This window comes from Schistocerca piceifrons, chromosome 1 (assembly GCF_021461385.2).
Source record: "Schistocerca piceifrons isolate TAMUIC-IGC-003096 chromosome 1, iqSchPice1.1, whole genome shotgun sequence".
Classification (NCBI taxonomy): domain Eukaryota; kingdom Metazoa; phylum Arthropoda; class Insecta; order Orthoptera; family Acrididae; genus Schistocerca; species Schistocerca piceifrons.
The window spans coordinates 726,298,086-726,314,208 of record NC_060138.1 but is presented as its reverse complement, the minus strand read 5'-3'; the positions used below and the strand labels follow the sequence as shown (position 1 = coordinate 726,314,208).

At 40.8% G+C, this 16,123-nt stretch overlaps 1 protein-coding gene across 1 annotated transcript in view; it reads right to left on the bottom strand.

Moving 5' to 3' along the window:
- Positions 1-15,231, bottom strand: part of LOC124711191 (zygotic DNA replication licensing factor mcm3) — a 119,232-nt gene extending 104,001 nt beyond the window's left edge. Inside the window, exons 1-2 of the mRNA XM_047241124.1 lie at positions 15,030-15,231; positions 14,643-14,755 (exon numbers count right to left, since the gene is read on the bottom strand). Of these exons, the coding sequence (XP_047097080.1) occupies positions 14,643-14,755; positions 15,030-15,107 (191 nt within the window). The 5' untranslated portion in view covers positions 15,108-15,231. The remainder of the gene's footprint in view (positions 1-14,642; positions 14,756-15,029) is intronic.
- Between the last annotated feature and the right edge of the window lie 892 nt (positions 15,232-16,123).

Genomic DNA, 16,123 nt, shown 5'->3' with positions numbered 1-16,123 from the left:
GCAAACGGCCGAAAGCAAGGGAAAACTATACAGCTGTAATTTTTCCCAAGGCTATGGAGCATTACCGTATGGTTAAATGATGATGGCGTCCTCTTGGGTAAAATATTCAGGAGGTAAAATAGTCCCCCATTCGGATCTCCGGGCGGGGACTACTCAGGAAGATGATGTTATCAGGAGAAAGAAAACTGGCGTTCTACGGCTCGGAGCGTGGAATGTCAGATCCCTTAATCAGGCAGGTAAGTTAGAAAATTCAAAAAGGGATATGGATAGGTTAAAGATAGATATAGTGGGAATTAGTGAAGTTTAGTGGCAGGAGGAACAAGACTTCTGGTCAGGTGATGACAGGGAAAATCAAATAGGGGTAATGCCGGAGTAGGTTTAATAACGGATAAAAAAATAGGAATGCAGGTAAGCTACTACGAACGGTATAGTGAACGCATTATTGTGGCAAAGATAGATACGAAGCCCACGTCTACCACAGTAGTACAAGTTTATATGCCAACTAGCTCCGCAAATGACAAAGAGATTGATGAAATGTATGATGAGATAAAAGAAATTATTCAGATAGTGAAGGGAGACGAAAATTTAATAGTCATGGGTGACTGGAATTCGATAGTAGGAAAAGGAAGAGAAGGAAACGTAGTAGGTGAATATGGATTGGGGGGTAAGGAAAGAAAGAGGAAGCACCAGGTAGAATTTTGCACAGAGCATAACTTAATCATAACTAACACTTGGTTCAAGAATCATAAAAGAAGGTTGTATACATGGAATAAGTCTGGAGATACTGAAAGGTTTCAGATAGATTATATAATGGTAAGACAGAAATTTGGGAACCAGGTTTTAAATTGTAAGAAATTTCCAGAGGCAGATGTGGTCTCTGACCACAATTTACTGGTTATGAACTGTAGATTAAAACTAAAGAAACTGCAAAAAGGTGGGAATTTAAGGAGATGGACCTGGATAAACTGACAGAAACAGAGGTTGTAGAGAGTTTCAGGCAGAGCATTAGGAAACAATTGACAAGAATGGGGGAAAGAAATACAGTAGCAAATGAATGGGTAGCTTTGACAGACGAAATAGTGAAGGCAGCAGAGGATCAAGTAGGTAAAATAACGAGGGTTAGTAGAAATCCTTGGGTGACAGAAGAAATACTGAATTGATGAAAGGAGAAAATATAAAAGTGCAGTAAATGAAGCAGGCAAAAAGGAATACAAACGTCTCAAAAATGAGATCGACAGGAAGTGCAAAATGGCTAAGCAGGCATGGGTAGAGGACAAATGTAAGGATGTAGAGGCTTATCACACTAGGGGTAAGATAGATACTGCCTACAGGAAAATTAAATAGACCTTTGGAGAAAAGAGAACCTCTTGCATGGATATCAAGAGCTCAGATGGAAACCCGGTTCTAAGCAAAGAAGGGAAAGCAGAAAGGTGGAAGGAGTATATAGAGCATCTATACAAGGGCGATGTACTTGAGGACAATATTACACAAATGGAGAGGATGAAGATGAAATGGGAGATACAATACCGTGTGAAGAGTTTGACAGAGCACCGAAAGACCTAAGTCGAAACAAGGCCCCTGGAGTAGACAACATTCCATTAGAACTACTGACAGCCTTGGGAGAGCCAGTCCTGAGAACACTCTACCATCTGGTGAACAAGATAAATGAGACAGACGAAATGACCTCAGACTTCAAGAAGAGTATAATAATTCCAATCCCAAAGAAAGCAGGGGTTGACAGATGTGAAAATTACCGAATCATCAGTTTAATAAGTCACGGCTGCAAAATACTAACGCAAATTCTTTACAGACGAATGGAAAAACTGGTAGAAGCCAACCTCGGGGATGATCAGTTTGGATTCCGTAGCAATGTTGGAACACGTGAGGCAATACTGACCTTACACCTTATCTTAGAAGAAAGATTTAAGGAAAGGCAAACCTACGTTTCTAACATTTCTAGACTTAGAGAAAGCTCTTGACAATGTTGACTGGAATATTCTCTTTCTAATTCTGAAGGTGGCAGGGGTAAAATACAGGGAGCGAAAAGCTATTTACAATTTGTACAGAAACCAGATGGCAGTCATGAGAGTCGAGGGGCATGAAAGGGAAGCAGTGGTTGGGAAGGGAGTGAGATAGGGTTGTAGCCTATCCCCGACGTTATTCAATCTGTATATTGAGCAAGCAGTAAAGAAAACAAAAGAAAAATTTGGAGTTTGAATTAAAACCCATGGAGAAGAAATAAAAACTTTGAGGTTCACCGATGATATTGTAATTCTGTCAGAGACAGCAAAGGACTTGGAAGAGCAGTCGAATGGAATGGACAGTGTCTTGAAAGGAGGACATAAGATGAACATCAACAAAAGCAAAACGAGGATAATGAAATGTATTCGAATTAAGTCTCAAAGTAGAGGGGATAATGTAGACTGGCAATGGCAAGGAAAGCATTTCTGAAGAAGAGAAATTTGCTAACACCAAGTATAGATTTAAGTGTCATTAGTTTCTGAAAGTATTTGTATGGAGTGTAGCCATGTAGGGAAGTGAAACGTGGACGATAAATAGTTTAGACAAGAAGAGAATAGAAGCTTTCAAAATGTGGTGTTACAGAAGAATGCTAATCATATAACTAATGAGGAGGTATTGAACAGAATTGGGGAGAAGAGAAATTTGTGGCCCAACTTTACTAGAAGAAGGGATTGGTTGGTAGGACATATTCTGAGAATGCTATTTATACATTCACTCGTCATATAGTTCAAGCCTTAAATAATGATATATCACCAGTTTGTATTTTTTTGTGATTTTCCAAAGTGTTTAACTGTGTAGACCGTGTCACTCTCTTAGAAAACTCAAGTTTTAACGAATTGTCAGCTTTACTCATAGCTGGTTTGAATCATACTTAAACAGAATACCAAAGTTTATTCTGAGAAATTCAATGTCGGAAAGGTGGAAAATTTTAGTGACCTGGGGAGGAGAGGGTGGGGTTTTAATTTTGGGTCCCTCATTTCTTATAATGTGAACGTACTGCCACTTAACACTCAACAAGCAAAACTGGTACTTTTTGCAAACAATACTAGTATTAATAAATCCAAACAGAGAGAAAGCAACAGAACAATCGGTAAAAGGTATTTTCCAAAGAATTGTTACGTGAATCTCTGAAAATGCACTCTCTCTAAATTTTGAAAAAACATAATACATTTTGTTCTGTACAATAAGTAGTCGTACAAATGATTTATGTAGCATATAAGCAAAGTCAGTAAATAGTATAGAATGTTGCAAATTTTTGGGGCTATGTATTGACAAATACTAATTGGAAGAAGCATATCACTGAGCTTCTCAAAGAAATAAGATCACTTACTTTTGCTGTTCATATAACAGCTGATCTCTGAAACAAACATATCAACCTCCTGACTCATTTTGAGCGTTTCAACTCAATAATGTCTTAACGAAATAATTTCCTGGAGTAACATATCACTTACAAAAAGAAAGTTTGGTTCCAGAAAAGTTAGCAGCAAAAATAATATGTGGTATCCACCCACAGACGTTTTATAGGTACCTCTTCAAGCAGCTGAGCATTGTAACTGCACTGTCACAATACATACGTACGCTAATGAAATTCATTGCAAATAACCCATCCCAATTTGAGAAGAACAGTGATGTCAATACCTACAACACTAGAGAGGAAAATTATCTTTATTACCTACTGTTAAAGCTTTCAGTGGCTCAGAAAGAAGTTCAATGTGCAGCAACTAAAATTGTTGTTCACTTTCCCAATAACATAAAATGCCCCACAGCTCAATGAAGCAAGTTTTAAATCTAATTTATAATTGTATCTTCTGGACATCTCCTCCTATTCCATTGATAAATTTCTACTTAAAAACTGGTAGCCAGTAAATAAAGTACAGTTGCATGAGCTGAACTAAAAATAATGTATTCTTTAACATTAACACTAATTATTTATAAATAGCCTGTACAATGACTCATCCCAGATGATTTTGGTAAAAGAATCGTTCAATAGATGTATGGAACAACTAGCAGCCATTGAGCTCCAGCATGTTGTACTCAGCAACATGGTGATCAACTCTGCTTTGGGCAACAGTCTGCCGGTGGTCATTCATTGTACCTGACAGCTGGCTTGGTAGTCATGCTGTGCAGAAATTGCAGCAAATTAGGTATATGACACGTCTGCTTTCACAGGCTGTCTTGCCTCTGATTGGCTACAATAAACCTGTGACAGCACTAGAGTAGAATGTGCTGGGAAGGTGAATCAACGCAGGTTTTGCAACTAGTAAGACTGTGAGTAGCACAGAGATGGACCGGGCTGGAGTCCAACCTAGGATGGATAGCAGTATACCACTTTAAGAGGAGAGGTAAAAGATCATGATTAGGCTGCTGCTCACTTTCGGGCATGATGACAGATACCAGAAGCCCTGGTGAAGGACACAGTTGAGGATGACAGGGTGCTCCTTAGCAGCTGGCTTTGGGGGGATGATGGAAAGATTAGTGTGTGTTGTGTGTGTGTGTGTGTGTGTGTGTGTGTGTGTGTGTGTGTGTGTGTGTACGTGCACATAGATATGGTGTAGAGTATAGTATTTGTCTGTGGAGGCCTTTGTGAGATCTTTAGTATACTTGACAGCCAAGGAACTCTCATCACTGCAGATACATAATACACAGTAGGCCAAAATAATTGCTGCCTCTCCTCCCTGGGAACTGTCAGTTACCCCTCCCCCACCTCTCTTACGTGTGTAATGGTCTCCTTTACTCTTAAATAATTTAAGATATGATTGTGAAACTAAGAAACTGTTTGTTGTTAACCAGCAGTAGAACCAGTCTGCTTTATCAGACCTACTGAGACAATTAAGGGGTGCAGTGACAGTATTTCAACTCTTGGATTTTGTTGCAGTTTTTGCATAATTATTAAACTATATATAGTAGTGACAAAATCCTTTTTAGCTAAGAATGTTAGTCACAATAAATATTAAACATGATGTCACTAAAAGAAACAATAATATGTGATCCTTACTGTGGAGTCAGTGTTTGTATTGGATTTTACCATGCTGTTTCTGCCACTGCCATTCTTGACTCTTCACTAAAAGAAAATATTTTTTTGATGTACCATTTACTAATGCACATCAATCTGAAGACAATCCAAATTTATCAAAATTACTGTCTCCCTTGTAAGAGTCATCAGCTGCATTTTCTAACAAATGCCGGTTGTCATGTCTCATTTGATGCTCAGCGTCAACAGAAAGCATCTCTCTGGTTCACGTTATACACAAAATTATTTTTAAGGCAGAATTTTACCTGTCCATTAGACAGAGAGGGCCCAGATTTGCCTAGCACGATATTTGTTTTATTGGTATGTAACAGGCACATTAAAACATGAAGAATAACCAGTGTTTCAGCTGTGACAGCAATGCCATGGCCTGCACTGACTGCTAATGCCATGCAGCAGCACATGTCAGTTGCTGCAGACATCCTGGTTATTCTTCATGTTTTACTGTCCGTGTTCATACATATTGATGAAACTAAAATCATGCACTGGACTAATTTGGGACCACTCAATCATACATAAAATTCTGCTTTAAAAATAATCTATGCTTTCTGCCAACACTGGGAATCACACAAATGAAGTGATTATTAGTTTTTGATTAGACTTAGGCTGCCAACTACATATTGCAAAAAAATGAAATTGCAAATATCTGCCAAAGGAGCACCAGGAGAGATATATACATATATAGAGAGAGATAGAGATATAGAGGCAGGCTCCGTGGTTTCTCTGTAGATTCATTTTCTTTCCTCATTTCACTTTGTCCCTGGTCTGGTCATTTGCTAATCTTCAGTCTTTCTGTTGAAACTGTCAGATAAATATAGCCTTTATCAATATTGTATCATTAACAAATATTACAGTTTTTGAACAATCCTTTAAACTCAGATCATTTATGTACTGGGTGAGCACAAAGTCCTGCCCTGGTAACCATTTATTACAGAATAACCGCTTGACATAATAATTTACATTTGATGCCGTTACATAGGTTAGTGTTACTAGTTTTTAAGACCACTTACATCAGTAAACCTCAGCGTGTGTTCCCTTGGTAGCTCGGAGAATGTCTAGGCGGTATTACAGTTCCGCCAGGTGTTTCGTAACGTGTTCTGTCATAGTACCCACAGCAGCTTGTATCCTAGCCTTCAGTTCATCGACATCAGCAACTGGTGTGACGAAGACTCTGTCCTTCATATAGCCCCAGAAAAGAAAGTCAAGGGGCGTAATGTCTGGAGCGCAGGGTGGCCAGGGTGTTGGACCGCTCCTTCCAATCAAACGATCCGGGAATAGTTCAGCTAGGAAATCACGCACTATCAAAGCCCCACAGTTAGAAGACTAACAACCATGGATAATTTTCCAGCAAGATGGAGCAACCCCCCCCCCCCCCCCCCCCGGCAAAATAGGCCTGTGATTGGAGCTCATTCAGTTAGGCCTATCTACAATTTTATGCAAGATGCATCAGCTGGGTCATCCCATATATATCTCAAGAATAAGTAAATATACTGAGATGATGTTTTTGCTGTATATATCCAACAATGTGAAGAATTTTCCAATATTTACAAAGTAATTTTTAACCTTTATAGCTCCATTTTACGGTCTACACTTTGGCTTTTTACAGTGCAACCATATATTTTTTCTGAGGCACCATTGGGACGGAAGAGGACGTCAATAATGTAACACTTTTGTTACTTGACAAAAATTGCAACAAGGTACATGTGTTACAAACCATTGTCCTGGCATCAGGAGACTGTATCTTACATGTGCATTACTGTATGAAATATGTAACGGAAGTATTGTTAATACACATCTTCCACTATGCAACATCTGACTGGTTCGACTGCACTCAGGAAGGACTGTTGGACAGCAACATGTTTGCACATCTCTCGGCAGAGGGCAAAAGTGGGAACCGGATGCAAGGCTGGCTCCTTACACTTTGGGTATGAGTAATTACCCTGTATTAAAAACAACACTTCTGCCTTCTTTCAGAACACTGGATTTCAGGTTGCACACCTTTTTCCAATACACAACTTACTAGAATAGTGGCAACCAAACAGTGATAAACACATCAGTTCCTTAACCTGTTCCTTCTTGACACAAATGATAAAAGTTACTTCAGATGATTTTGAGATGGTTACATTTATATTGTACAATATTAAGATATTCACAGAGATAAAATACTCTAATGATTACTAATCACACGATGGAACAGAGCTATATGCAAAGGAAGGGGTATTTTTTATTATTTCTGAATGACAGATGTTGTGGCATTACCTAAGAGGAATGAATAATTAACGAGATCGGCATAAGGAAGTGTTAAACAGTTTGATATTTGATTACATTTGAAGACAAGAACATGAATACAACACGATGGAAGAAATTATATACACTCCTGGAAATTGAAATAAGAACACCGTGAATTCATTGTCCCAGGAAGGGGAGACTTTATTGACACATTCCTGGGGTCAGATACATCACATGATCACACTGACAGAACCACAGGCACATAGACACAGGCAACAGAGCATGCACAATGTCGGCACTAGTACAGTGTATATCCACCTTTCGCAGCAATGCAGGCTGCTATTCTCCCATGGAGACGATCGTAGAGATGCTGGATGTAGTCCTGTGGAACGGCTTGCCATGCCATTTCCACCTGGCGCCTCAGTTGGACCAGCGTTCGTGCTGGACGTGCAGACCGCGTGAGACGACGCTTCATCCAGTCCCAAACATGCTCAATGGGGGACAGATCCGGAGATCTTGCTGGCCAGGGTAGTTGACTTACACCCTCTAGAGCACGTTGGGTGGCACGGGATACATGCGGACGTGCATTGTCCTGTTGGAACAGCAAGTTCCCTTGCCGGTCTAGGAATGGTAGAACGATGGGTTCGATGACTGTTTGGATGTACCGTGCACTATTCAGTGTCCCCTCGATGATCACCAGTGGTGTACGGCCACTGTAGGAGATCGCTCCCCACACCATGATGCCGGGTGTTGGCCCTGTGTGCCTCGGTCGTATGCAGTCCTGATTGTGGCACTCACCTCCACGGCGCCAAACACACATACGACCATCATTGGCACCAAGGCAGAAGCGACTCTCATCGCTGAAGACGACACGTCTCCATTCGTCCCTCCATTCACGCCTGTCGCGACACCACTGGAGGCAGGCTGCACGATGTTGGGGCGTGAGCGGAAGACGGCCTAACGGTGTGCGGGACCGTAGCCCAGCTTCATGGAGACGGTTGCGAATGGTCCTCGCCGATACCCCAGGAGCAACAGTGTCCCTAATTTGCTGGGAAGTGGCGGTGCGGTCCCCTACGGCACTGCGTAGGATCCTATGGTCTTGGCGTGCATCCGTGCGTCGCTGCGGTCCGGTCCCAGGTCGACGGGCACGTGCACCTTCCCGCCGACCACTGGCGACAACATCGATGTACTGTGGAGACCTCACGCCCCACGTGTTGAGCAATTCGGCGGTACGTCCACCCGGCCTCCCACATGCCCACTATACGCCCTCGCTCAAAGTCCGTCAACTGCACATACGGTTCACGTCCACGCTGTCGCGGCATGCTACCAGTGTTAAAGACTGCGATGGAGCTCCGTATGCCACGGCAAACTGGCTGACACTGACGGCGGCGGTGCACAAATGCTGCGCAGCTAGCGCCATTCGACGGCCAACACCGCGGTTCCTGGTGTGTCCGCTGTGCCGTGCGTGTGATCATTGCTTGTACAGCCCTCTCGCAGTGTCCGGAGCAAGTATGGTGGGTCTGACACACCGGTGTCAATGTGTTCTTTTTTCCATTTCCAGGAGTGTAGATGACACTGCAATCAAAAATAAAAAGATAATATGAACGGTCTAATATTTACTAAACTGAGGGTTAGCATTTTCTTCTGCAGACCCCTTCAGTTGCATTGTGTGTGCTCATTCTGCAATAAATTAGGGGACACACACATCTGTTTAACTTCCAACTGGGCAAACTTTGTGCCCTCTCGCTCTATGTGTAGGACATCTGCATCAACTGCATATTTGCGGTTCTGGTTTAAGCACTGCCCAGCAGAAAATTAATCTTACTATTTTAATCTCCAGTTTCTATAATGTTCTTTGGGCCTATTAGAGATTGGCCAACCATTCTACTTTATATAGTAGGAATAACACATAACAAATACTGTAAATTCCATTCTTCATGATCACAGATTGTTTATCCCTTGCACTGAAGAAACATGTACTTAATGTATGTGGAACACAGAAATACATATATCGGGAAACTGCTTACCTTAAACATTGTATTTAACTGTTTGATCTCTATCAACTTCCTTAAGGTAATAATGTACAAGGCAAAGTCTCTTGGCAATACAGTCAAATTCCACTCTTTGCTCAGCTGCAAGTCTCCCATTTTTTTAAGGTGTTGTCAATTTTTATTTAAATAGTTTTCTTTTATTATACTATCTCTGAAAACATTGGCATTCACAATGATAGAGGTGGCACTGAATGTACTTCATGCCTGTTTCCAACGTGTGCGAGTTGCTGCCAATTTCTCTGAAGGGCTTAGACACACACAGTTTGTTTTATCTACTGAAGTTCTATAGTATGCATCGTCTGTTCTGCCAGCAGAACACCATTGAGGAGGAGCACGAAGCTTGCATTTTTGCCATTATGTGGTTCAGTGACAGGGAAGATTAGCTGGCTCCTGATATAATATCAAATCAGTCTTCAAACTTACAGCACAACTATGCCCACTCATAAGGCTTGACAAACATAACGAAGGCTTTATAACTCAAAGCATTTACAAAATACCAGATAAGTGTGGATGTTACTACGAGGGCAGCAACCATACAGTTACCCCCACCCCCTTCTTAAAAAAGCTGGATGTTTCTCCTTTCGGGCAACACTCCATAGGTAATGTCAGATGAGGTGTGTTAATCACTCAAGTATGAGGAGACAAAAATGCAGGACACAGTGTCAACAAAAAAGAACACAGATGAATAAAAAAATAAAAAAGGTCTTTAAAAAATTATTTTTGGAGTTATTGCAATGAAAGACAACACCTCAAACTGTGGCATACTCAAACTGTTCTCTACCAATGAGAATATCAACAAGATTGCTACTTACCGCAAAGATGATACATTAAGTTGCAGAGAGGCAAAATTAAAAGACACTTACACATAAGCTTTCAGCACAGCCTTCATCAGCAGAAGAGGAACACACACCATTCAGCCATGACAGCAAGCACAACTCACACGCACCTGAGCACCACCTCCAGCAGCTCAGGTCAGAAGGAATGGAAGCAGTTGTCTGGAAGGGGAAAGGATGGCAGAGTACGGGTGGGGAAAGAGAGGAGTGCTGTCTGGCAGAGTGCGCAGGGACTAGGATGGCAACAGGTGCAGTGTCAGGAGGTTGTGGAACAGGGAGGTGGGGAAACCGGACTGAAAAGAAGAGCGGGGAAAGATGGGCGGGTGCATTGGCAAAGGGTGAGAGATGTGAATGGGGAGCAGGTAATAGGACGGGAGGGGGGGGGGGGGGGGGGGGAGCGGATACTGTTTGGTGAAGGGTTTGTTACAATAGGTTCACAAAATAAGTAAACTAAATTATATTGTATCACTAAATGTATCATAGTACTCACTGCGTATACAATAAATAATATGTACAATGCTTGCTCATTGCAACAGTGATGAGTACAACCTCTTTCACGTAAAAGAAGCCATGCGAAGCAAAATTTTAGGCCAACCTCCCTCCTCTTATTGTTGTTGTTGTGGTCTTCAGTCCTGAGACTGGTTTGATGCAGCTCTCCATGCTACTCTATCCTGGGCAAGCTGCTCCATCTCCCAGTAATTACTGCAACCTACATCCTTCTGAATCAGTTTAGTGAATTCATCTCTTGGTCTCCCTCTACAATTTTTACCCTCCAATGCTAAATTTGTGATCCCTTGATGCCTCAGAACATGCCCTACCAACCGGTCCCTTCTTCTTGTCAAGTTGTGCCACAGACTCGTCTTCTCCCCTCTTCTATTCAATACCTTCTCATTAGTTACGTGATCTACCCATCTAATCTTCAGCATTCTTCTGTAGCACCACATTTTGAAAGCTTCTATTCTCTTCTTGTCCAAACTATTTATCGTCCATGTTTCACTTCCATACATGGCTACACTCCATACATATACTTTCAGAAACGACTTCCTGAGATTTAAATCTACACTCGATGTTAACAAATTCCTCTTCTTCAGAAACACTTTCCTTGCCATTGCCAGTCTACATTTTATATCCTCTCTACTTCGACCATCATCAGTTATTTTGCTCCCCAAATAACAAAACTCCTTTACTACTTTAAGTGCCTCATTTCCTAATTTAATTCCCTCAGCATCACCCGACTTCATTCGATTACATTCTGTTGATGTTCATCTTATATCCTCCTTTCAAGACACTGTCCATTCCGTTCAACTGCTCTTCCAAGTCCTTTGCTGTCTCTGACAGAATTACAATGTCATCGGCGAACCTCACAAACTCTTCACGCAGTATTGTATCCCCATTTCATCTTCATCTACATGCTCTTCCATTTCCATAATATTGACCTCAAGTACACTGCCCCTGTACAGACCCTCTATATACTCCCTCCACCTTTCTGCTTTCCCTTCTTTGCTTAGAACTGGGTTTCCATCTGAGCTCTTGATATTCATACAAGTGGTTCTCTTTAATTTTCCTGTAGGGAGTATCTATCTTACCCCTAGTGAGATAAGCCTCTACATCCTTACATTTGTCCTCTAGCCATCCCTGCTTAGCCATTTTTCATTTCCTGTCGATCTCATTTTTGAGGCGTTTGTATTCCTTTTTGCCTGCTTCATTTACTGCATCTTTATATTTTCTCCTTTCATCAATTAAATTCAATATTTCTTCTGTTACCCAAGGATTTCTACTAGCCCTCGTCTTTTTACCTACTTGATCCTCTGCTGCCTTCACTACTTCATCCCTCAGAGCTACCCATTCTTCTTCTACTGTATTTCTTTCCCCCATTCCTGTCAATTGTTCCCTTACGCTCTCCCTCAAACTCTCTACAACCTCTGGTTTAGTCAGTTTATCAAGATCCCATCTCCTTAATTTCCCACCTTTCTGCAGTTTCTTCAGTTTTAATCTACAGTTTATAACCAATAGATTGTGGCCAGAGTACACATTTGCACCTGGAATTGTCTTACAACTTAAAACCTGGTTCCTAAATCTCTGTTTTACCATTATATAATCTATCTGATACCTTTTGGTATCTCCGGGGTTCTTCCTCTTACCCCCAATCCATATTCACCTACTATGTTCCCTTCTCTCCCTTTTCCTACTCTCGAATTCCTGTCACCAATGACTTAAATTTTTGTCTCCCTTCACTACCTGAATAATTTCTTTTATCTTGTCATACATGTCATTAATTTCTTCATCATCTGCAGAGCTAGTTGGCATATAAACTTGTACTACTGTAGTAGGCATGGGCTTCGTGGCTATCTTGACCACAATAACGCGTTCGCTATGCTGTTTGTAGTAGCTTACCAGCAATCCTATTTTTTTATTCATTATTAAACTTACTCCTGCATTACCCCTATTTGATTTTGTATTTAAAACCCTGTATTCACCTGACCAAAAGTCTTGTTCCTCTTGCCACCGAACTTCACTAATTACCACTATATCTAACTTTAACCTATCCATTCCCCTTTTTAAATTTTCTAACCTACCTGCCCGATTAAAGGATCTGGCATTCCACGCTCCGATCCGTAGAACGTCAGTTTTCTTTCTCCTGATAATGACGTCCTCCTGAGTAGTCCCCACCCGGAGATCCGAATGGGGGACTATTTTACCTCTGGAATATTTTACCCAAGAGGACGCCATCATCATTTATCCATACAGTAAATTTGCATGCCCTCGGGAAAAATTACGGCTGTAGTTTCCCCTTGCTTTCAGCCGTTCACAGTACCAACACAGCAAGGCCGTTTTGGTTTGTGTTACAAGGCCAGATCAGTCAATCATCCAGGCTGTTGCCCCTGCAGCTACTGGAAAGGCTGCTGCCCCTCTTCAGGAACCACAAGTTTGTCTGGCCTCTCAACAGATACCCACCCATTGTGGTTGCACCTACGGTACGGCCATCTGTATCGCTGAGGCAAGCAAGCCTCCCCACCAAAGGGCAAGGCCCATGGTTCATAGAGGGGGGGGGGGGGCTACTCTTATAATGTACAAATTTTCACTAAATCCATTACGAACAACTGATCCTCCAGCAAAAGAATAAGCTGACATTAGAAATGGATTCAGCACACACAACATATTGGTTACTTAACTTAAAGTAGAAATGAACGAGTCTTGTTACCACTGTCTGGCATTTTTAGATGTTGAGAAAGCTTTAGACTCAACTACTTCTAAATCTGTACACAATTATTGCTAGAGTAGAAAACTTGGTCGATTAAAATTTTCTCATGAACATTCTAATAGCTACCACAAAGCTAATCTTTACTACAAGACCTGCTTCTGCATCTTAGTTCTGGTTGTCACTAAACAGTGTCCAGATGGCTTGCTGGTAACCACACGTCAAGCCTACTACTTCTTGACAGTTCAGTCTGAAAATTATAACTTTATGTACAATACACGGAAATATCAAAATTTACCTGGTTACTGTTCTTAGGAGGAGAAAATATTTCTAACAGAAGCAGCAGTCCAGTACAATCATTTAGAGCTCAGTTCAGTCAAAATTTACAGCTCATTTGTGCTCCATACAATACTACATCTTACGTGTTAAAATTTATTACTTGGCCCACAACAAAGAACTAAGCAGAGGCAAGCAAACAAAACATTCTGGTGATGAAAAATTCAAAACTTGCAAATAGAAAAGGAAGTAAATATGTAGCTTTCAATATATGTCAGTGCTGAAGCTTCCACTAAACCTAACTAGAAAGAGAAATGAAGAAAATTTAAGGACAAATGATTCCGTATCACCACAACTATTCTCACCACTAAAAGAAGAAGTTAGAAAATTATTAAACATGGAAAACTAATAAAGAATATCATATCTGAGAAACCTTACCTTTGGTTTGTCATTAAGACTGGGAAAACAAGTAGAAGCAAGTATGAAACCGATTAACAATAGACTCATGGGTTCAGTTGATAAGTTTTTATCTTTAGTATAGTTGACAATTGGATAGGAAGGAACATACAAAGAATGAAACAAACGAGTAAATATGAGTTTGAATGCTTTTCGTAAAGGAAACAGTTTTCAAAACTGTGATTCCAAAGTGTCTGAGAAGAAAAGGTTACAAGCATGTGTATTACTGGTTCCAACATACAGCTGCCTGATATTGTCACAACCATTTAAAAGACTGAAAGATGATCAACAACCAACGCATATTACGAGTTACTAAAAGAAACATAAAAACAGACTGAAGTACAAAACAATAACTTTATTTTCATTAAAGTGGAGGCACGAAACTGAACGACTGCAGAAGTTAGGAAGTTTTCATGCTACAAGCAGCCTTGATCAGGAGCCCATTGGTCAGTTAAAAGTATCATCAATGGGCTAAATCGCAAAGCAGCGTTAACAAAACATAAATCAAGTTAAGTTTGTTTATACCTAGAATTACACTTAAACAATACCTTGCTGCCCTCAACGGATTCTTCCTCCGCAAATCATTTATATTAACAACCAACCGTCTCCGTTTATCAGCGACCATATCCTTAACTAATTTTGAATAACGTCCTTGGTCCTCCTACAACAAATACCAACAACGTTAACAACCAAGAGAACTGAAAACATACACAAAAGATAGCAATGTTTGTAAAACCTTTTTTGCTAAGGCTACAGCAAGAAAAATTTTAGATATTTTTATTTTCCCAGCAGTGTTCTTAGCAATTATCTCCTACTACAATTATACATGATAGGACATGTAAGCAATATGTTTATTAATAAGTTACTCAACCTAATCATTACTGAGAAAGAGTCACACACTCAAATTACACATCATGATTAACTAACAAATTTACCTCGTCGTCGAGAAAGTCTAGGTATTCTCTCTGATAGCCTCTCAGTCTCTGATCAACATCCGCCTCTTCCATTGCCATTTTGAGTTAAAAAAAACGATATTTATCAACAGTATTGGCTGAAATGACTGCTATTCACCGTGATTGATTATTAGGCACCACACATACGCAACACACAAATTCCGCGGGAAAATGGTTACCGCCATCTAACGCTGTCAGTTATTCAATTGTTACTACCAACCTGTAAGAAGGAAATTATCATCTTCCAAATTTAAAATATCTCCATAACCACATAAATACTTCTCGAGGGTAAATTATATGCGAAGAAGAAAGGTTATAAGTTATCAAGTCGATACGATAGGTTAAGGCCGATTCACATTACGTTACGGAATGGAACGGACCGCCAAGCGGAGTCGAGACCTGGAGCTGGCGCAACGTAGAAAGGTGGCACGGCAAAAGGCCAATTCATACTGGCCGTCTCGTGAAGGTGTATTCACACTCACCCAATTTGCATGGGGCTTCCAGAGCCGAATTTCGTGAACCGATTTCCCCATAACGCATCTGGGTGTTCATTCTGGAAATCCCCTTCTAGTTCCCGGTTTTCCAGTTTCGCAACCGATTTTCGCTACAATGTAAACGCAACCAGTTTTGAAACGTGCTTGAGCTGCCAGGTTTCGTCTCGTTTCAAAAATTTCAGGTTAATATGGACGGAGTGGCTTTTTTTTACAGTGAGAAAAGGCAGCAATATTACAATGAAGCTGTTTTGAACACTATTAGCGATTGTGCTGATTAAATCAAAAACTGTAACAGCTGTTTTCCAGGCGTCATATTTAACTGGGCTAGGTTATCTGCTTCTGAAACGACAGCGAAAAACGGTTTCCAAAAATCGCCGTTCGTCTTTCGGAAGATGTGTTACATGTAAATGAGACCACTGTCCGGAGTACAAGATGGCGCCGAGCGTAAATTGCGAGTATGTTCCCAGAATAAATGCATCAGAAGTAATAAAAAGTGCTTGACGTGTAACAAATTTGACGTAAAACTTGATCAAGTGTACACTGCGTGTTTTATTATCAAAAATGTTTCTGTAAGAAGAAACA